The 23,439-nt window shown below is 50.9% G+C and overlaps 2 protein-coding genes across 5 annotated transcripts in view; one reads left to right on the forward strand and one right to left on the reverse strand.

Annotated features, from left to right (window-relative positions):
• The window catches only part of BICD2 (BICD cargo adaptor 2), a 48,362-nt gene extending 36,728 nt beyond the window's left edge, over nucleotides 1-11,634 (reverse strand). For 2 of the 4 annotated variants that reach the window (XM_077965206.1, XM_077965205.1), the window contains exon 1: nucleotides 11,130-11,574. In XM_077965206.1, coding sequence (XP_077821332.1) covers nucleotides 11,130-11,450 — 321 coding nt within the window. In that variant the 5' untranslated portion in view covers nucleotides 11,451-11,574. 4 annotated transcript variants of the gene reach the window in all.
• The window catches only part of SUSD3 (sushi domain containing 3), a 399,581-nt gene that overhangs the window by 193,626 nt on the left and 182,516 nt on the right, over nucleotides 1-23,439 (forward strand). The gene's annotated exons all lie outside the window — the stretch shown is intronic.

A 23,439-nucleotide genomic window follows, 5' to 3' on the forward strand; every position in this document is an offset into this window, starting at 1 on the left:
GTTAAGAAGATCAGTGGTTGCCAGAGGTTGATGGGGGTGGATTTAAACAGGTGAAGCATAGGGTTGTTGTTGTTTTTTAAGGCAGTAAAACTGTTCTGTATGATCCTGTAATGGTAGATAAACGCCACTGTATTTATAAAAACAAACAGTGAACCTTAATATATTAGTACGTGAACTGTTTTACAAAATCATTTGGGAGATCAAGGGATCCTGGACTGGAATGTAGAATGTAACAAAATAATCTAATTGTATTACAAATGTATCAAACAACCTCACTGAAGGGGATGGGAGAATAAAGCACTAACTTAAGCAACTCTTTTTTTTCTTAATTTGTTTTTTTGAAACAGTCTCGCTCTGTCAACCAGCCTGGAGTGCAGTGGCGAGATCTCAGCTCACTGCAACCTCTGCCTCTTGGGTTCAAGCAATTCTCCTGCCTCAGCCTCCCAAGTAGGTGGGACTACAGGCACACACCACCAAGCCTGGCTAATTTTTGTTTTTTTTTTAGTAGACAGGGTTTCACCATGTTGGCCACGTGGTTGGTTTTTTTTGTTTTGTTTTGTTTTTTTGAGACAAGTCTCCGTCTTCCAGGTTGGAGTGCATGGTGCAATCTCGGCTCACTGCAACCTCGGCTTCCTGGGTTCAAGCGATTCTCCTGCCTCAGCCTCCCCCAGGTAACTGGGACTGCGGACGCCCAATTTTTGCATTTTTAGTAGAGACAGGTTTTCGCCATGTTGACCAGGCTGGTCTTGAACCTCTGATCTCAGGCAATTGGTCCTCCTTGGCCTCCCAAAGTGCTGGGATTACAGGTGTGAGCCACTGAGCCCAGCCCTAACTTAAGTAACTTTGGAAATAAGTAGAGTCTATAAGACTAAAGGCAAAAGAAGTATATAAAAGCACTGTAGTTGATAAAATTGTTTTCCATGGGGACCCAGGTTAACAGTTCTGTTACCGCTGTACATGTGAACTGGAATGAAACAATTAAGTTACTGGATGGTGGATGGTGGGAGCCAGGTGTCTCACTGTTGGGAGTGGGAGGTTACAGATAAGCAAGGGAAGATGGTAAGAACGATCCATGTGGTAATGGATTAGAGTTCATTACATCAGCATGAACTCATGGTTAACTAAATATACATATAGGTATATTTACTGACATGTGTATATACATGGTGTTAGTATACACTAACTGCATTTTTTTTCTTTTGAGATGGAGTTTTGCTCCTGTTGCCCAGGCTGGAGTGTAATGATGTGATCTTGGCTCACTGCAACCTCCGTCTCCTGGGTTGAAGTGATTCTCCTGCCTCAGCCTTCCGGGTAGCTGGGATTAAAGGGGCCCACCACCACACCCAGCTAATTTTTGTATTTTTAGTAGAGACGAGGTTTCACCATGTTGGTCAGGCTGGTCTCGAACTCCTGACCTCAGGTGATCTGCCCACCTTGGCCTCCCAAAGTGCTGGGATTACAGGCATGAATCACTGCGCCTGGCCACTAACTGCATTTTCAAAACAATTTCCTTGTTCTGTAGCTGACAGGCCTTAAATCAAAGACACCCTAATAGCAATGAGCACACCTAGCAACCAGATCTTGGTTTCTAACATCTTTCTCAACTAAAGAAACCAGGGCTTCTTGGGGTAAATAGCTGATTCTAGGACTGAGGCAGGAAACAGATAAGTCTGCAACATCTTGTAGTGCCAGAAAGAAAGGAAGCACTTAAAAAAAAAAAAAAAAAAAGAAGCACCACGATGTGGTATATTAAAGGGGGTCTAAGACATCTGAAAGAGCTCTCAAGAGCCAAAGCTGGAGCAACTTGAGCAACAAAATGAGGTAATGCTGGATTATAACCCAAATAACAAAATAAACTTTTATGGGCTGGGCACAGTGGCTCATGCCTGCAATCCCAGCACTTTGGAAGGCCAAGATAGGAGAAGTACATGAGCCAAGGAGTTGAAGATGAGTCTGGGCAACATAGTGAGATCCTGTACCTACTAAAAAAATTAAAAAATCAGCTAGGGGTGGTGGCATATGCCTATAGTCTTGGCTGTTGGGGAGACTGAGGTGGAAAGATCATTTGAGCCCAGGAGGACAAAAGCTGCAGTGAGTCACGATCACACCACTGCACTCCAGCCTGGGCGACAGAGTGAGACTCTGTCTCACAAAAAATAAATAAAATAAACTTTCATGAGTCTACATTGATAAAATAAACAAGAGTGGGAGGGAGGGAAAAGTCTCCCACGCAAAAAAAATTGCAAATAATTTATGTAGATATCACCCTGCCCTCAAAGAGGTGGAGCAAACTCCCTACTCAAATGTGGGCTATGCACAGTAATTTCCTTCCCAAGAATACAGCAGGGACAGGAAGAGAAAGAATAACTTTACAGTGGCGGTCAAGTGATCAAGGTCAACAGCAGCAGTGACAGGTCATGTTGACAATACACACTCTTGATATGTGATGAGAAGGGCATTTACTTCTGTGATCTTCTTCCCCCAAACCGATAATCCCAATCCAACCATGAGAAAAAACATCAGACAAATTCCGAGGGAAAAACACTCTACTAAACACCTGACCAATCTTCCTGAAAACTGTCAAGGTCATCAAAAACAGGGAAGGTCTGAGAAACTATCAGTCAACTGGAGCCTAAGGAGACACGACAACTACATGTAATGTGATATCCGAGACAATACTTGTGACAGAAAAAGGACATCAGGTAAAAACTAAGGCAATCTGAATAAAGTATTCATAATAATGCCGTGATATTGGTTCATCCATTGTAACAAATACACCACACTAATGTACAATGTTATAATAATAAGGGGGCAGTTGGGTGTGGGGTATACAGGAACTCTGTACTATTTTTGAAATTTTTCTGTAATCCCAGCACTTTGGGAGGCCGAGACGGGTGGATCACGAGGTCAGGAGATCGAGACCATCCTGGCTAACACGGTGAAACCCCGTCTCTACTAAAAAATACAAAAAACTAGCCGGGTGAGTTGGCAGGCGCCTGTAGTCCCAGCTACTCGGGAGGCTGAGGCAGGAGAATGGCGTAAACCCGGGAGGCGGAGCTTGCAGTGAGCTGAGATCCGGCCACTGCACTCCAGCCCGGGCGACAGAGCGAGACTCCGTCTCAAAAACAAACAAAAACAAAAACAAAAACAAAGAAATTTTTCTATAAAACTAAAAATTTTCTAAGTAGTTCATTTTTAAAAAATAATGATTAAAAGGCAGCACAGTTTTTATTTTATTTTTTGAGACAGAGTCTCGCTCTGTTGCCCAGGCTGGAGTACAGTGGTACGATCTCGGCTCACCTCAGGCTCCACCTTCTGGGTTCACGCCATTCTCCTGACTCAGTCTCCCGAGTAGCTGGGACTACAGGCACCCGCCACCACGCCCAGCAAATTGTTTTGTATTTTTAGTAGAGATGGGGTTTCACCGTTTTAGCCAGGATGGTCTCGATCTCCCGACCTCATGATCCGCCCACCTCAGCCTCCCAAAGTGCTGGGATTACAGGCGTGAGCCACCGCGTCCAGCCGGCAGCACACTTTTATACATGTTCAATGGCTTAAAGACACATACGTCTGTAAATAAAAGAGAAAGACAAGGGTAAAGTGTATGGCAGGGACAGATAAAGTGGGAATCTCCGCCTACCGGCACCCTCCACAGCATGAGAATAGAATAGCGGGGGCTGACGCCAGCACAGTATGAAAGGGGGCAGGACAGGCCACACATGGCGCTGTCTTTAAAGTGACAAGGCCTGTAATCCTAGCAGCTTGCTGGGCAGAGGTGGACTGACTGCCTGAACTCAGGAGTTCGAGACCAGCCTGGGCAACATGGTAAAACCCCATCTCTACTAAAATACAAAAAATTAGCTGAGTGTGGCAGCGTGCGCCTATAATCCCAACTATTTGGGAGGCTGAGGTAGGAGAATTGCTTGAACTCAGGAGGCAGAGATCGCACTGAGCCAAGATCACGCCACTGCACTCCAGCCCAGGCAACAGAGCAAGGCTGTCTCCAGACAAACAAAAAAAATGACAAGGCCTTCAACCAAATGCAACCTGCAGATCCTGCCTGGCTTCTGAAGCAAACAAAGCAACTGTAAAATGAAATTTATGAGCCAAACTGGGGAAGTCCAAACACTGACTGGACAACAGATGACACTAAAGAATTTTTGTTAGTTTCTTAGGTGTGAAAATTCAACAATGGTTAAGTTTTATAAGAAAAGATTCTAATTAGCCGGGTGAGGTGGCGGGCGCCTGTAGTCCCAGCTACTCGGGAGGCTGAGGCAGGAGAATGATGTGAACCCGGGAGGCGGAGCTTGCAGTGAGCCGAGATCCAGCCACTGCACTCCAGCCACTGCACTCCAGCCTGGACGACAGAGCGAGACTCCCTCTCGAAAAAAAAAAAAAGAAAGAAAATATTCTATTTTCTTAGCAAAACAACGGATATACTTACAGAAACAGCCACACAAGATGAACTGCAGTAAAGAAATAAGACTGGCCACAACTGCAAACTGCAGGTGCAGGGCAGGAGCACACGTGGACTCTCCGTATTATTCTCTCCACCTTTGGTTATGTCTAAAACGTCCAACAAAGAAGGTGGCTTTAAAAAATGAGTAAAGGCCAGGTGCGGTGGCTCACGCCTGTAATCCCAGCACTTTGGGAGGCCAAAGTGAAAGGATCATCTGAGGTCAGGAGTTTGAGACCAGCCTGACCAACGTGGTGAAACCTCGTCTCTACTAAAAACACAAAAATTAGCCAGGCACGGTAGCGGATGCCTGTAATTCCAGCTACTTGGGAGGCTAAGGCAGGAGAATTGCTTGAACCCGGGAGGCAGAGTTTGCAGTGAGCCGAGATCACGCCACTGCACTCCATGCTGGGCAACAGAGCTAGACTCTGTCTCTAATAATAATAATAATAATAATAATAAATAAATAAATAACGAGTAAACGGCCAGGTGCGGTGGCTCACGCCTGTAATCCCAGCACTTTGGGAGGCTGGGGCAGGCAGATCACCTGAGGTCAGGAGTTTGAGACCAGCCTGGCTAACATGGAGAAACCCCGTCTCTACTAAAAATACAAAAATTAGCCAGGTGTAGTGGCACACGCCTGTAATCCCAGCTACTCAGGAGGCTGAGGCATGAGAATCGCTTGAACCCGGGAAGCGGAGGTTACAGTGAGCCGAGATTGAGCTACTGTACTCCAGCCTGGGCAACAGAGCAAGACTCCGTCTCAAAAAAAAAGCAAACCATAGATGAGGTGTGGTAGCTCACATCTCTAATCCCAACAAGGAGGCCAAGGCAGGAGAACTGCTCGAGCCCAGGAGTTCAAACCAGCCTGGGCAACATAGTGACACCCTGTCTCTACCAAAAAATAAAAATAATAATAATAATAATAATAATAATAATAATAAATTTAAAAGCCAACTATAAAAAGCAAACCATGACAATTTTTTCATATAATAACACAACAGCATGAGCTAGAAGTGCCACAGAAGCTCTGGATCCACAGAAACCTTCCTGTCTTTATTCATTTGAATTAAACCTGCTTTTCTCTCAGAGTAGCAACAAACTATCTTTAATAAAAAACAACTATTACAGACACACAAAGTCTTTCCCCTGTTTGATGGTGTCTTGTACACATCACACACTCACAAGGGAAGAAGAGCTGGCAGGGAGAAACGCTCAGTGCTCCCTACATTTGTCCTGCACCATCTACACAGGTCCTATTGACACTGTTCTCTCCACTTTCTGCTGTTCTTAAAGCAAACGCATGATTTTTAAAACACAGTAGCTTCTACAAAAGAAGCTGGGCCCCCAGTGGCTTCCTCCTAACCCTAACCCTAACCCTAACCCTGGCCTGCGATGCCCTGAGGGTGGCAAGGGGTGCCTGCTTGCCACTCAGTCCCCATCTCTCCATCCACCTCCCACAGCAGAGCAGAGCCCAGCTTGGGACAGCAGGGTTTGAGCCCAAGGTGGCAGCTAGGCAGCCACATTGGGCCCTCTCCTGCTCCGGAGTTCAGCTTCAGGGGCCACACTCTGAACACTGGACAACACAGGGTCTAGGGCCAATGCTTTACCTGTCAAAGCCTGCATAGTCCTGGCCAGCCCTGGCTACCAGCCACCACCACCTCAAACAGCTGGTATACTGTCTGAGAAGAAACCAAATCTTTCTTACCCCCGATGTGTGTGACAGTTTCATCTGGTCCACGTGCATGGGGAAGCAGGTCTGACTGACTGGGGGATGCCCAAAACTGACAAAGAAACTGATCTCCTCCCTCAAAGGAAGGGACTGTGGTCCCTAAGTGACAGGGGAGACCTAGCAGGAATCCTATATGAACCTAGGCAGGATGTTCAGACACAAGGGCAAAGGGACACCCCTCCCCGACCTTCGGGGCTCACAGACCACTGGGCCAAGGTAAGCAGCATCATTATTAACCCATTATGGCCCAGGCAGCGGCTCATCTAGGGCCGCAAGCTCCTGGGAGACCAGGCAGGGCCCAGACTCCCACTGTGGAGTCAGTATGGAGTCCACAGGGACAGACATCATATAGTCGGTCCTACTCAGGTGGTGCCAGGCACCCCCAGGGGCCCAGAGGCTCCCAGTACTAGGCCTGGCTTTCCTCCGGATCCACCTGCTAAGCCACAAAGCATGCTCGCTTGGCGTCCCCAAAGACGAGCTGCTCCATCACAGCTGTGCCTGCCTTGTATCCCGTGGAGGGTGCCAGGTCCACGCCTCCACATGCTGGCAGGGCTGGCCTGAAGCACACCATCCGCATGCCTAGGGCTGGGCAGACTCCCTGGCCAGGTCCCAGGATGACTGAGATATACAAGTGCCCAGTCGCCAGGCCCTGCAGGAAGAAATAGCAACAGGGCTCGATGTGGGAGTTTCAGACATTTTTAAAAGTGTAAGGGTCCCTAAATATTCCTTCATGATCCCCTGCCCCACATTCTAAAAGTGGGAAAGAGAGGCCCGGGGGGCAGAGAGTTGCCCAACAATTAAGTGACAACAGTGTGGCCACAGGGTCATCATCTTTGGATGCCTATAGCTGCCTCGCTCCAACTGTCAGACCCATCTGTGCTTCAAGGATTCACAGGGCCCCAGCTCCCACCCACGCCAGGCTTCTTCATACCAACTGCCACCACCCAGCCCCCTGAAAGGCCCTTGGGTCTCCCAGAGCCTCCCTGCTCCCAACAGCCTTCTGTTCAGAAACGGACACAAGGATGTTCTCAGGGGTTATCAGAGGAATGGGAGAATCCCACACTTGCTTTAACCAAGACCAGGACTTTTCCTGTTCTGGAAGCAAACAATCAAGGAGGCTGGGCCTCACCCCCGGTGACTCTGCAGAGGAACCTCCTGGAGGATCCTCTGCCAATCCCCCTGTTGCCCCCACTTCCTGCAGCTGCCCAGGTGCTGGGAACAGGGCTCGGCAAGTGCAGAAGGCAGCAGGCAGGGGAACTTTAGAGGCACCCAAAAAGCTTGAAGGGCAGGTGGGACTTCTAAGACGAAGGGTGAATGTGGGCACAGGAGAGGTAGGGCAGTCCCAAGCCAGCCTGTAGGGGCATGAGACAATGCTTAGGGCAGCCCCACGGAGATGGCAATGGAAGCCACTTGAGACTGAGCAGGGACAAGGACGAGAACGGGGAGAAGCTGCAGGTGCAGCAGCAAGGAGACAGAGACCTGAGTGAGGCATGAGATTCAGTCCGCAGAAGACCTACAAAGCACTTGCTGCGTGTTGGGTGCTGTGCCCAGTCCAACACCCAATTCCACCCACATGCACCTCTCAGACAAGGACAATGATGCTCCAGAGCTTGGCACTATGGCACCGAGCTGGTACACCAAGGCAGTGAGGGTGTCCAGACCTCCTCTCCGAGCCTGAGCTCAGGTGGAGTCAAGACTGTTCCCAGACCTCCCCCATTATCCTCCCCTGACCATGAGGACCACATGGGCACCTAGCCTCAGTCCACCTAGCTACGGTCCCTGCTTGTGCCCTGGAAGCAGGAGCTGCCACCTCAGCACACCTGTCCTCTTTTTTTTTTTTTTTTGGAGACGGAGTCTTGCGCTGTCGCCCAGGCTGGAGCGCAGTGGCCGGATCTCAGCTCACTGCAAGCTCCACCTCCCGGGTTTACGCCATTCTCCTGCCTCAGCTTCCTGAGTAGCTGGGACTACAGGCGTCCACCACCTCGCCCGGCTAGTTTTTTGTACTTTTTAGTAGAGATGGGGTTTCACCGTGTTAGCCAGGATGGTCTCAATCTCCTGACCTCGTGATCCACCCGTCTCGGCCTCCCAAAGTGCTGGGATTACAGGCTTGAGCCACCGCGCCCGGTCCACCTGTCCTCTTAAAGCTGCAGCTGAGAACACAGGGCAAAGTGTCCCACGGCCATGCAGGACCAGGAACACCAGGTTGCTGACCAAAGCCCATCTAATTATCTTCCCCACCATTCCAGGGAGAGGAAGGGAAAGGGTGCAGTGGGAACTGGGACAGATATGGCTCTTATTGAGTTAGACTCCAGAAATCACTAGCAGAATGATTAGGCAAAATCAACCAGGGAGCACCCTCCTCACTCATGGCCTCAGCCAGCACCGTGCTATGATGTCGGCAGGACACAGACACATCCCCCATTGCATGAGAAAGGCAACAGGACTGGCACTGTCTCCCATTCACCACCACAAGACCCTCCTCAGCTCTGATGAGAAACCCACACACTGAGACCAGCAGGCCAGCATCCTTCCCTCAACGATCCTGTTAGCTACAAATGCAGGGCAGGAGCACAAGCAACTCCATTTGGAGCACAATCTGTTAGTAACTAAATGCACTTTAGTTCAAGAAATAAAGTTTTTTAAAGAATTAAGGTGGTACACCTCTCTACAGGAGAAGAAAAAAACCCACAATTATTGTCTCCTTAAATCTTGTGGTTTTTTTTTAAATAAAGAGTTAATATTTTCAACTATGATATTGGCCATAATTAAATAGGTTAGCTAGAGCCTGTGTTGGCACAGGTGTGAGGAATAGGCATGCTGTTGATGGGGGGGTGAACTGGTACAAACTTTTTGGCAACATTTACTGAAACTGAAATGCTGATGTACATTCCTCTAGACTCTGCTAAAGACTTTGGGCAGAAACATTCTTATCCCACCTTACAAAGGAGAACTAGGCTCTGAACAGAGCAGTAATTTGTCCAAGGCCATGTGACCAGTACATGGGGAAGCCAGGTGGTGACAGAAAACAATAGGCAAGCAGATGCCTAAAGAGCACCCACAGAAACAGATACACTCTCTTCCCGATCCTGCTAGGGACTCACCCTCCAGATACATGCCACGAAAATGCCAAGATTCTTCACTGTGCCGAAACATTTGTGTCAGAATAGCAAAGAGCTGACAAACGAAGGGCATCAAAGTGGGGACAAGTTAGGTCAGCAACAATTCCTTCTCACAGAGGACACTGCCAAACCCAAGCTGTGGACAGAGACAGGGACCGTAGAGGCTGCCCAGGAGCGGCTCGCGATGCACTTGGTAGGAGGAAGAGGGCTGCTTCTCTGTGTGCAGAGGGGAAAGCGCTCGAACAGACAGTGCAGCCTGCTGGAGAGGGTGAGCCCCGCTACAGGAGACCAGAATCCGGCTGAGGCCACTCCCACTCCATATTCTCAGAGCCCCCGGCCTCCCTGTCACACGCCTCACCCTAAGATGAGGACTTTTGCAAGAGCCGCCGCATCTCACCCCTCTTGTAGCTCCAGCACCACTGCAGCATGGATTGCAGAAGGCGCCGATACCTGTTGACAGACAACAGACTGGAGTCCTGAGGGTCACGGGGAAGGACCCAGTTCCTGCTGGCCCAGGGTCAGCCACTGACTGGTACTAACTGAGCACCTGCTCTGCCCACACATTGACTTCAACACCTGCTTGGATTCAATCTGTCCTCTCCACAGAGGGGGGTCATACTGGTCTCCTCAGACAAGGGGGAGGCAAGGAAGGCTGCAAATGGTTTAGGCACCTGTCTGGGCTGACTCGGAGCAGAGGTGCCAGCTGATAAGCCTGGAAACCAAGAGCCAAGGGCTCACCAGGTCACAGTCAAGTGGGGGAAGGGAGCACACCACCAGGCTATACTCCTGACCCCACACCGGTCCTTTCCAAATACATGACACTCACAACAATCCTTTCTGGGTACGCAGTACTGCACTCCCATTTTGCAGAGGGGGGAAGCTAAGGCTCAGGGAGCGCCTCTACCCAAAGCCACATCACTAGCAAGGAGCAGAGCCTGGATCCAAACCCTGGTGTCTCCTCCCAGAAAGCAACTCCTGCCAACAACGCTATGGAGTCAGGGAAGGGGAGAAGAGAAGCTGGGGAAGGACTGCCCAGGTCTCCCGCTGCCCTGCCGCCTGAAGACCCTCGACCAGCCTGGCGGTCTAACCTCCCCTCCCCACAGTGGGAATGACACAGACCACTGAGGTCTCCGTCCAAGAGGAACACAGCCAGCCACAGCGAGGGGAAGGGCCTGAGATGGGGGGCTGGACAGGAAGTGGGCCAGGGAAGTCATGCTAGCTGGTGGGAGCGCAATCCCCGCAATGAGGACAGAGCGCTGGGCCTGGGGCAAGGGTACTGGGGAACCCATGCCAAGGGCAACCTCCACGTGCAACCCCGAGCCCCTACTCACTTAGGCCGCTGTCCACGACCTTTCCCCACCTCAGAGGCACTCATGAAACAAGCAGAAACGCTCCGAAAGTAGCTGCGCCCAGAGAGAGGAAGTGATTTGTCTGAAGGTGACAGAGCCGCAGCCACTCAGACCCAGGCCCATCATCGGCCTCTCCCAGCGGGTCACCAGCATCCGTGGCCTCAGCTCTCGGCTCAGCCACTGCCCTCCCAACCCCACCCCAAGCTCAGACACACCCGGAACAGCGACCACCGCAGAGCATCAGCCCTTACGAAGCCCCGCCCCGCCCGGGCCGCCCAGGTCCCCACAGAAGCAGGCGGGCAGCTGCAGGAGGCGACAGGGCGCCCGGACCCCTGCATTAGCGCCGTCTGCAACGGAAGCTGCACCGGCTCGCTAGCCAAGGCCGGGCCCACTCCCACATACTGCCCGGGTCCCCGACTCTGGGCCCGTGCCCCCTCCGCCCACCCCTGCCGGCCCCCGCTTGGCAAGCTGACCTTGGCCGCCCTGGTGCCAGGGACGACGCCCACAGGCCCCGGCGCCGGGCGGGGGTCGCGGGGCAGGGCGGCTCGGCTCACCTCCTTGAGCTGTTCCATCTCGCCGCGGATAGCCTCATAGTCCACCTCGAGTTCCTCGAACTGCAGCTTGAGCTGGTGCTTCTCCTCGAGCACCGCCAGCCCGTACTCGGCCGCCTGGATCTTCTCACGCGTGGTCTCGGCCAGCTCGTGGGACAGCCGCTTCACCTCGGCGCGCAACCACTCGGGCTGCGCCTCCATCACCAGCCGCGCGTACTCCTCCTCCTCCGACGGCGCCGACATGGTGGCCGAGGGCCGAGCCGGCTCCCACCGAGACTCTCGCAGGCCGGGCCCTCCTCAGCCGCCACCGCCGCCGCTGCTGCCGCCGCCCTGCCCCGACGGCCGCCCGCCCGCCCGCGCCGCCGCACGGCTCCTCCCCTCCGGCGCGCGGGGCCCGCTGGGGGCTGGAGTCCAGCCCGCGCTCCGACTACAAGATCCATCGTGCCCGGCGCCCGCCCGGCCCCCGCCTATGATTGGCCCATGACCTGTGAGGGGCGGGCCCTCGGGCGCAGCCACTGACGCCGATGTCGCCCAGGGGACTGTGGGGACAGTAGTCCCGCTCGCGCACCGACTACAAGGCCCGTCCAGCCCCGCGCCCACCCGTCCCCGGCCATGATTGGCCCGCGCCGTCAGCGTCAGAGCCGGATGCACCGGCGCCTTGCAGTCCCCTGGACGGCGGTCGAGTGGGCGCGGCCCCGCGGCCTTCCCAGCACTCAGAGCCGGGGACACTGCTCAGCCGCCGCGCCTCGCGCTCCCCTGTGCCTCTGGCAGCCGGCGGCCACGCGGGGTGGCAAGACGGCTGCCGGGAGCGCCCCAGGGGAGGCGGGTGCGGGCGGCGGGACTGGGCTCCCGACCCTGGGGCGTACAATGCGGACAGAGCCCAGGCGGCCGCGAGCGAGAAGCGCATCCGAGAGCGCGGGTGAACGGCTGCTGCTGGAAACCTGGGGACGGTGTGACGCATGCTCTGTGCAGACGTCTGGGGGCGGGAGGAGGACGGGCCAGCAGGGGGCGCCCAGGGGCCAGCGGGAACCTCAGCGCTGCCCCTCAGTCCTTCAAGGTCTATTTCTTGGAAATAAAGACATTTCCATTAATACAGGGTCATAAACGTGGTAAATACAATTGTTGTCTCCGCATCTATTTTTAGGCCTGACTTAAGTTGTTTGAAAGCCAGTCGTACCCTTCGCCTTGGCGTAGGTAACACTTCTCCTCCGTATGTGGTGATGTGTGAGATAGCCCGTTTATTCCTTATCTCATTGACCTATAGCGCAACACACCCCACAGCTGCTGACCGCCATAGCACCTAATGGCCAGTATCGGGGTACTGCAAATGAGTTCACCCTTCCCTCGTGTTTTCTTTAACCAGTTCACAGCCCCCAAGGGAAATCCTAAAGGATGATTCCCAAGGACCCTAGCACAGGCATAGTCCCTTCCTTCCCACCGTCTCTCACTGCCCCTCCCCACCTGCTTGTCCGCCTCCCTTAGGCGTCCCTAACCTCTCCGGGACCTAACAATAATAAATTTCCTCTGTTTTGTGCCTTTTCATTTAACTTCCTCATTGTAGCTCACCAGGCCCCCACACCCATTCGGTTCTCCTAGAGAGTGGCTATCTTGGCTTATGGTCACTCTCAAGACCAAATTAGAAGCCATAACAGCAGAAATCACAGCACACAGGGTCCTGACACTATCTAATGCACAGTCCACACTCTAATGGCACGAGGACCCAACACCATACCGGAGAGTTTCAGTATTATTTTTCTGGGCCAGGATCCAGTTGCATTCAGTCGTCAGGTTTCCTGAGTCTCCTTTGATTGACCTTTCTGCGGCGTGCAGTGCACACCGGTATATGCTCATGGGGAGATGAGGTGATGCGTTTCTGGCAGGACTCTCACTGAGGTGTTGCTGAGTTTTCAGAGCACCAGCTGGGAGACGCATAATGTCGATTTGCATCTCTCTGATCGATGCTGGGATTTTCTTTGGTAATTAGTGTCATGAGTGAAGACTTTGCAACCATAGATATAGCCTATCACTCCTCAAACCTTGACCCACTAATTTTGGCATTCAAGACTACTTCTTGCCTGAAATAATTATTACCATACTGGCTGTTTTGTTGTTGTTGTTGTTGTTGTTGTTGTTGTTTTGAGAGAGAGTCTGGCTCTGTCCCCAGGCTGGAGTGCATTGGCGCAATATCGGCTCACTGCAACCTCTGCCTCCCGGATTCAAGTGATTCTCCTGCCTCAACCTCCCAAGTAGCTGGAACTACAGGTGCATGCCACTATGCCCAGCTAATTTTTGTAATTTTTTTTTTTTTTAGTAGAGACAGGGTTTCACCATGTTGGCCAGGATGGTCTGGATCTCTTGACCTCGTAATCTGCCTGCCTGGGCCTCACAAAGTGTTGGAATGACAGGCGTGAGCCACCATGCCCGGCCATACTGGCTGCTTTTCTGTTTCCATCAGTCCTTCTCCATTTATGAGTTGCCTTTGTACTGAGGCAGCTATACCTTCTCATTTATTCCCTTCTCTCTCATTCATTAGCAGTGTGGATCCATGAATTCTTGTTTTACTCCGTGGGTTACAATCCATTACTTTCCTTACTTGCTTTGATGCTCAAATGGTAGCAGATTTGGCCTGTGGGAGCTCTCCAAGCTGGCTCCATGTCTTCAAAACATCGTAATTTGTTATTATTGTTATTACTTCCTTGATATCTGATGCCAGTTGTTCCAAGATCATCTTGTGCTCTCCATGTCCCAGACCTGAAATCAATTATTTCCTCAAGGAGCCCTGATTCTTTTTAGTGTTTTGTTTGTCTGAGGAGAATGTGTCATAGTTTGACTTGTGAAATTAACTAATCAGTTGTAGTAGGAATAGGATGACCAAGCGGCCTGGCTTGCCTCGGACTGTCTTGGGCTGGGCAAATTGTTAATGAGTGGGACAGCTCCTAGTGTAAAGAAGGAACAAGCCTTGTTTGAGTGTGTACTTAACAAGGGAGGGACTGATGCCCCACAGTGACTTGCCCAAGGTCACACAGCCTCAGGGCAACACCTGCACCTGATCCAGCCTGATCTGACTCCAACCGCCCCAGCCCCACCCACACCTTCCCATGGGGCAGGTCTGAGGAGGGATGGAGAAGGACCGTGGGGGTCCCACGCAGAGAGTGACCATGGCGCTTTGAACTTGGAGACAGGTAGTGGTGGTGGAAGGGAGGCCAGGGAAGGCTTCAGGAACATTCTGTTACAGGTAGGGGCTCTCCTAGGTGCTGGGGGCAGAGGGTCTGTCACTACCCTTGTGGGCTTCCTTCTGGCCGGAGGGAGAGCTCTGGGTGGGAGTTGCAGTGTGTGACGGGGTGGAGTGGATCAGGACAGCCTTCCCTGAGAAGACACCTGAGGGAGGCGCAGAGGATGCACAGGAATTGGCCAGCCCAAGGCTGCAGGAATAGGGGGCTGGCAAGCATAAGAGAAGCAGGGTGGTCCCGGCAGCAGATAACGCGCCACCTCTTACTGAGCTCTGCCTGTGTCCCCAACATTACCAGGTATGTGACATACATCTTCTCATTCAATCTTCACAATACCCTGAGGGGTAGAAATGATGCCACCTTCTTTTCCTCAAGTCTATCTGTCTCTGGCCAGACTCTTCTCCAAAGTTACACCATCAAGCTGTCACTCTGAAGTCAAGCCGCTTCTCTCCAACATCCAGCCATAGTCCCCGACATCCAGCCATAGTCCCCGACATCCAGCCATAGTCCCTGACATCCAGCCATTCTCTCCAACATCCAGCCATAGTCCCCAACATCCAGCCATAGTCCCCGACATCCAGCCATAGTCCCCGACATCCAACCATAGTCCCTGACATCCAGCCATTCTCTCCGACATCCAGCCATAGTCCCCAACATCCAGCCATAGTCCCCGACATCCAGCCATAGTCCCCGACATCCAGCCATAGTCCCTGACATCCAGCCATTCTCTCCAACATCCAGCCATAGTCCCCGACATCCAGCCATAGTCCCTGACATCCAGCCATAGTCCCCGACATCCAGCCATAGTCCCTGACATCCAGCCATTCTCTCCAACATCCAGCCATAGTCCCCAACATCCAGCCATAGTCCCCAACATCCAGCCATAGTCCCCGACATCCAGCCATAGTCCCTGACATCCAGCCATTCTCTCCAACATCCAGCCATAGTCCCCGACATCCAGCCATAGTCCCCGACATCCAGCCATAGTCCCTGACATCCAGCCATAGTCCCCGACATCCAGCCATAGTCCCTGACATCCAGCCATTCTCTCCAACATCCAGCCATAGTCCCCAACATCCAGCCATAGTCCCCAACATCCAGCCATAGTCCCCGACATCCAGCCATAGTCCCTGACATCCAGCCATTCTCTCCAACATCCAGCCATAGTCCCCGACATCCAGCCATAGTCCCTGACATCCAGCCATTCTCTCCAACATCCAGCCATAGTCCCCGACATCCAGCCATAGTCCCCGACATCCAGCCATAGTCCCCAACATCCAGCCATGGTCCCTGACATCCAGCCATAGTCCCTGACATCCAGCCATAGTCCCTGACATCCAGCCATTCTCTCCAACATCCAGCCATAGTCCCCAACATCCAGCCATAGTCCCCGACATCCAGCCATTCTCTCCAACATCCAGCCATAGTCCCCGACATCCAGCCATAGTCCCCGACATCCAGCCATAGTCCCCGACATCCAGCTGCTTCTCCTCTCTGCTGGCTGAGCCTGGGGGTCCTTATAGGCACAGGATGGGGCAGGGCGGAGCCATGGGTGGTTTAGGAAAGGGCAACATTTAAGTGGGAAACAGATACAAGTTCTCATTTTGTGCTGCGGTTTCAGGCCTTTCAGCTTAATAGTAAGGCTTCACCAGGGACCCGCCCTTTTCTGCCTGGAATTTCTCTGACCCCCCCCACCCCCTCCCTGTCCCTATCACCTGGACCATTACCGTCACCCCCTCACTGCCTCCTTGGCTCCTCCTTCCCCTAGGCTTCTCTCACAGCAGGGCAGCCAAGAGTTTCCTTAGACCCAAGTCAGGTTCCATTCCCACTCTGCTCGAAACCCTCGCAGAGTCAAAGCCAAATCATCACAGCTACCTCCAAGGCCCTGCACACTCAAGTGTGGCTCTTCCCCTACCTCTTCCTTCCCCTCTCCTCTTGTGTAGCTCTTGTAAACCAAAAAGTGTCTGAGACAAGTCTTCATCAACTCAGAAAGTGTATTTTGCCAAGGTTAAGGATGCATCCATGACACAGCCTCAGGAGGTCCTGATGACATGTGCCCAGGGTGGTCGAGGTACAGCTTACTTTTATACATTTTTGGGAGACATAATGTCAGAGACATTTGAGCCAGAGCCAACTCCATCTTGAATAGGGGCTGAGTAAAATAAGGCTGAGACCTGCTGGGCAGCATTCCCAGGAGACTAGGCATTCTAAGTCACAGGATGAGACAGGAGGTCAGCACAAGATACAGGTCACAAAGACCTTGCTGATAAAACAGGTTGCAGTAAAGAAGCCAGACAATGCCGGGCATGGTGGCTCACACCTTTAATCCCAGCACTTTGGGAGGCCAAGGCGGGCAGATCACCTGAGGTCAGGAGTTTGAGACCAACCTGGCCAACATGGTGAAACCCCGTCTCTACTAAAAAAATACAAAAATTAGCCGGGAGTGGTGGTGGACATCTGTAATCCCAGTTACTCAGGAGGCTGAGACAGGAGAACTGCTTGAACCCGAGAGGCAGAGTTTGCAGTGAACCAAGATCACGCCACTGCACTCCAGCCTGGGTGACAGAACGAGACTCTGTCTCAAAAAAAAAGAAGCCAGACAAAACCCATCAAAACCAAGATGGCAATAAAAGTGACCTCTAGTCATCCTCACTGCTCATTATGTGCTAGTTATAATGCATTAGCATGCTAAAAGGCACTCCCACCAGCGCCATGACAGTTTACAAATGCCATGGCAACGTCAGGAAGTTACCCTATATGGTCTAACAAGGGGATGAACCCTCAGTTCTGCAGAGTGCCCACCACTTCCTCAGAAAACTCATGAATAATCCACCCCTTCTTTAGCATATAATCAAGAAATGACTGTAAGTATCCTTAGTCAAGCAGTCCATACCGCTGCTCTGCCTGTGGAGTAGCCACTCTTTATTCCTTTACTTTCCTAATAAACTTGCTTTCGCTTTACTCTATGGACTCACCCAGAATTATTTTTTGCACAAGGTCCAGGAACCCTCTCTTGGGGTCTGGGTCAGAACCCCTTTCCAGTAACAGTGATACATCAATCAATATATGTAAGATTTGCATTGGTTCCATCTAGAAGGGTGGGACAACTTGAAGCATGCAAGGGGTGGGGGGCCTTCCAGGTCATAGGCAGATTTAAACATATTCTGACTGCAATTGGTTGAAGAGTTATTTATGATCAGTAGAAAGGAATATCTGGTTTGTGATCAGGGGTTGTAAAGGCTGAGGTTTTATCATGCATATGAAACCTTTAAATAGCAGGCTTTAGAGATAATAGACTGTAAATGTTTCTTATCAGACTTAAGGTTTGTGTTGATGTAAACCCTGGACATGTCCAACCCCCACTTCCTGTCATGGCCTGAACAGGTTAGTCTTTCAGGTTAAATTTTAGAATGCCCTGGCTGAGGAGGAAGTTCATTCAGATGGTTGGGCGGGTCTTCAAATTTTATTTTTGGTAACACCCTCATGGCTGTAGGCTGTAGACTCCCTTCCCCGGTTCTATTTCCCTCCCTCTGTTGCATACTGTATGGTGTGCATATTCACCTTTGTACACTTTTGTCCCCCTAGAAGGTCAGCTCTAGGAGGGCAGGAGCTTTGACGAGGCCTAGTGAGTCTTTGGGCCCATATCAGGGACACCAGCCACGGTCCCTTAGGGGTCAGGGCTCAGCGGATACAGACCAGGCTGGGCTCACCATGCACCACTTCCTGGACACAAGCGCCCTCCACCAGGAAGGCGGGACACACAAGATAACAGAGGCGACCTCGACTTCGGCAGAGGTGGGAGGGAGAGAGGCTTGAAGGGTGTCAGGGAACAGCCCGGTGGCTCCCTCTAGGAGAAATGGACCGCTTAGCTGGGGCCTGGCAACAAAACGGGAAGTGATGTTCACCCAAGCAAGCTGCTCGGCTTTTGTAAATAAACAAAGGCTCCCCAGGGGCCCAGGCAAAGGCTGGCAGTGCCCTCACACACAGACATGCCCAGACTCAAACCTAACTTGGTGTGTGGTCACTCTGGCAGCTCAGCCTCCCCTTCCTCACTGTTCCCTGGAGAGCTCTGCCTACCCACGTAAGCCCCTTCCTCTGTCTCCTCTCTGCTCCTCACTGGCTGAGGAACAAAACCATCTCCCCAACAGGTGATGGCCTGCCAGGTGTATGTGGCTTGGGCCACCCTCATGGTGGGTCACATAGCAGCCTCCACACTTTCATGCTGTATGATGTCAAAGGATCTTTGGCACAGGTCGGGCATGATGGCTCACGCCTGTAATCCCAGCACTTTGAGACGCCGGGGTGGGTGAATCACCTGAGGTCAGGGGTTCAAGGGCAGCCTGGCCAACATGGTGAAGCCCTGTCTCTACTAAAATACAAAAATGAGCTGGGCATGGTGGTGGACACCTGTATCCCAGCTACTCTGGGACTATTCCCAGCTAGGCTGAGGCAGGAGAATCACTTGAACCTGGGAGGTGGAGATTTCAGTGAGCTGAGATAGCACCACTGCACTCCAGCCTGGGCGACAGAGCAAGACTCTGTCTCAAAGAAAAAAAAGAAAGATCTTTGGCCCAAATGTCATGCATTCGATAAACTCCTCCTCTGTGCTAGGAGTTTCGACACAGTAATGATGATGTGGCAGGCCAGGTCTCACTAACAGTAGAACAGGCAGGCCTCCAGAACCACTGCTTCAGCCCTGACTGAATGGTTAGATATTAAAGGCTGAAAGGGCCAGTGCTCCTACAAAATAGCTGGAATGTAACAGAAGCCCTCCAAGAGTCTTGCCCGGGCCTCTCCTGGGCCTTCAAACATGTCAAGACAATGAAGGAATTCTTACATTCCTCCTACCAGGACCCGTTTAGGATTAAGCAAGTTTTATTGGGGGTCTAAAGAAACTCCCCAGACCTCCATACCTTAGCTGGAGACAAGATAAAGGTAATGAGCCCCGGTGCCAGCACCTATCTAGATCAAGTAGATGAGGCTCTGGAGAAAGGTCTCCAGGACCCACACATTTTTGTTGTTGTTGTTGTCGTTGTTTGAGACAAAGTCTCACTCTGTCACTCAGGCTGGAGTGCAGTGGTGTGATCTTGGCTTACTGCAACTTCCGCCTCCCGAGTTCAAGCAATTCTTCTGTCTCAGCCTCCAGAGTAGCTAGGACTACAGGTGCACGCCACCACGTCTAGCTAATTTTTGTATTTTCAGTAGAGATGGGGTTTCACCACATTGGTCAGGCTGATCTCGAACTCCTGACCTCAGGTGATCCACCCACCTCGGCCTCCCAAAGTGCTGGGATTATAGGCGTGAGCCACTGTGCCCGGCCGACCCACACCTTAGTTGTAGATTACAAGGAATCCATCACTTGGGTCTTTAGACAAATGCACACTAGAAAGTAGACATATAGCTTAGAAGGTATATAAGCACTGGAAAAGCTTTGTAACTTTGAGTTGGTCTGGTGAATTGCCCCTACCCTTCTCCCTGTACCTGTTTACAGAAATAAACTCTCTTATTTCCCAGGTCATCTGCATCTCGTTACTGGACCATGAGTACAAGCAGCCCGACCCTCAGTTCAGTCCAGGAACAATGATGGTGGTGAAGGCCCCATATGTGCTGAGCATTTACCCTGCTCCAAGCCCTATGTCTAGCAATTGCAAATAATCACTATCTTTCTTAAGCCTCACAAACAAGTTACAAGGCAGGTACCACTGTTTTCAGTTTATAGACCAGGAAACTGAAGCACAATAAGGTAGATGACTTGTCCAAGATATCATAGGGTATAACTGGAGAAGCCCAGGATCTGAACCCTGGTCCATGTGACTCCAGATCCCAGCTCCCTGCCCGCCAGCCTTCCCTGGGTGCAGCAGGACACAGCCCAGCCCTCAAGGATTCATGTTGCAGATGGAACAGACGTCAGTGGCTGACTCTGCTGCACTCTGGAGCCTGGGAGGGGCAACACTCCACCTGGAGAACTCGGAAGGTGGCACAGAATGGGGGACAGTGGGTTGCATCTCGAAGGAGCAGGTTTCTGCCAGTCATGGAAAATACGCTCCAGAGAGAAGTCCCCAGGGACACAAAGATGTGGAATCATGGATGAGTGTGGCCTGGGGATAAATTCAGGGAAGAGGAGCAAGACGGAGTGTGTGTGTGCTGGGATTACAGGCGTGAGCCACCGCAACCGACCCGCTTTGACTATTTTGAATGCTGTTGTGAAAATGGCTATATAAGTAACTGCTTGAGGCTCTACTTTCTTTTTTTTTTTTTTTTGAGACGGAGTCTCGCTCTGTCGCCCAGGCTGGAGTGCAGTGGCCGGATCTCAGCTCACTGCAAGCTCCGCCTCCCGGGTTCACGCCATTCTCCTGCCTCAGTCTCCCGAGTAGCTGGGACTACAGGCGCCCGCCACCTCGCCCGGCTAGTTTTTTGTATTTTTTAGTAGAGATGGGGTTTCACCGTGTTAGCCAGGATGGTCTCGATCTCCTGACCTCGTGATCCGCCTGTCTCGGCCTCCCAAAGTGCTGGGATTACAGGCTTGAGCCACCGCGCCCGGCCCGAGGCTCTACTTTCAATTCTTTTGAGGATGTACCTAGAAGTGGAATTGCTGGGTCATATAGTAATTTTGTTTGGCTTTTTGCAGAATCGCCATGTTTTTTATAGCCGCTGCACCATTTTACATTGCCAGCAACAAGGTACAAGGCCTTCAATTTCTCCAAATTCTCATCAGTACTTGTGACTTCCATTTAAAAATAACTGTCCCAGGCTGGGCGTGGTGGTTCACACCTATAATCCCAGCACTTTGGGAGGCTGAGGCGGGTGGATCACGAGGTCAGGAGATGGAGACCATCCTGGCTAACATGGTAAAACCCTAGCTCTACTAAAAATACAAAAAAATTAGCTGGGCGTGGTGGCGGGTGCCTGTAGTCCCAGCTACTCGGGAGGCTGAGGCAGAATGGCGTGAACCTGGGAGTCGGAGCTTGCAGTGAGCCGAGATCGTGCCACTGCACCCCAGCCTGGGCTATAGAGCGAGACTCTGTCTCAAAAACAAAACGAAACAAAACAAAAAAACTGTCCCAGTGGGTGAGAGGTGGTATCTCATGGTTTTGATTTGTATAGTTTGGAATCATTACATTTCCCTAATGATCAATCGATATTGAACATCTTTTCAGGTGCTTATTTGCCATTTGTGTTTCTTCTTTGAAGAAAATGTGTGGGAAACTGGATGAAGGGTACTTTTCATAACCTCTATCTTTACTGGGGTTTTCTATTTGTTGATTCATTGCCATAATCCATTCTTTTGCTTATTTAAATAGGGGTTTCTTTAGCTTTTTGAACTTCTTTGCAACAGCTGCTTTGCTTTGAAGCCTCTGTTTGCTGAATCCAATATCTGAGGACTGTCAGACACAATTTCTATTGAATTCTCTTTTTTCTGAGGATGGGTCTTTGTATGTCTTATAATGTTTTGTTGAATACTTGATATTTGAGATAATGTATTGAAGCAACTCTGGATTCCCCCTCTTGTGCACTATTGTTTTTGTTTTGTTTGTTTGTGAACTCTGTCTTCTCAGCAATGTGTGGCTGCTTTCTTCTTATTTTTATGTTTAAGCCTGCTTCCTAGGTTCTGCAACTGTGACTTCATACATTAGCATTCAGTTGGAGGTTAGTCAGACTATGCTCATAGCCAATGAGGCTTCCACACTGTGCTGATGGATCTGCAATTTGGCAGAGGAGCACCTTTTAACCACAGGCCACATTCAAGTCTACTCTAGCTATTAGATTCCACTAGGATCTCTTGCGTCTTCTCCGCATATATAGTCACATTCAGTTGGCCAGAGATGCATGTGTGGCTTCAGCTCAATCCAATCTTTGTCACACATGTGCTCATCCTCCTCTCAATGTGGCATATGTGAGAGTTTATCAAGGCCTCTATTGCTGTCTCACCACCTGGAACTCCCTAGTAAAACCTTATCTATCCTTTTGGTTCATTTCTTGTTCAAAAAAGATCTGAGTTTAGGCCAGGCACAGCGGATCATGCCTGTAATCCCAGCACTTTGGGATGCTTAGGTGGGCAGGTTATTTAAAGTCAGGAGATCGAGACCAGCCTGGCCAATATGGCGAAACCCTGTCTCTACGAAAACCACAAAAATTAGCCGAGTGTGGTGGTGCATGCCTGTAATCCAAGCTACTGGAGAGGCTGAGGCAGAATTGCTTGAACCCAGGAGGTAGAGGTTGCAGTGAGTGGAGATGGCCCAATTGCATTCCAGCCTGGGCAACAGAGTGAGACTGTTTCTCAAATAAACAAACAAACCAACAAACAAAAAAGGTCTGACTTCAGGTTAGCAGAGCTGCTGGACATCCCTGATCACTTGTCAGTGAGATCCAATTTAGCTGACAATATTTAAATCAAGTGACATCCCTCTGGTAGTGTAATCAAAGGTAATAGTTTCTTTATCTGCCCCTACATTCATCAAATTAAACAGTGTTGGGAAGTTATGACAGTTTCCCCAGGTAGGAACATCACAGACTTTTGCTATTTGCACCCACATTTAAGCAAACCTTCCTTCCTTCCTTCCTTCCTTCCTTCCTTCCTTCCTTCCTTCCTTCCTTCCTTCCTTCCTTCTTGTATAGTTTGGAATCATTACACCGGGAAAAATGGAAGAAAGATACACACCCTAACACCCACAGGTCTTCCTCTCTAGGCAGTAGCATGACTTTCTACTTTCTTTATCAGCTAAATCTGGCTGCCTGTAATAGATTTCAAAAAAAGGGCATGAAGCTTGCCCTCTCTCTTCATTCCTTTGAAAAGTGATTTTGCAGCTCCTCCCAGTAAGAACTGGAGTCTGTTTCTTCATGCCTTGATTCTGGACTGCCCTCTTGAATTATTTTCACCAACAGGATGTGGCAAAAGTGATGTTGTGTTAGTTTTCAGCCTGGGCCTCAGGAGATTTTAAACCCTCTTACTCTCTTACAGAAACTGTCTCAGCTATTATGAACACAAGCCTGGGCTAGTCTGT

Source organism: Macaca mulatta, chromosome 15, assembly GCF_049350105.2.
Source record: "Macaca mulatta isolate MMU2019108-1 chromosome 15, T2T-MMU8v2.0, whole genome shotgun sequence".
NCBI classification, from domain to species: Eukaryota; Metazoa; Chordata; class Mammalia; order Primates; family Cercopithecidae; genus Macaca; species Macaca mulatta.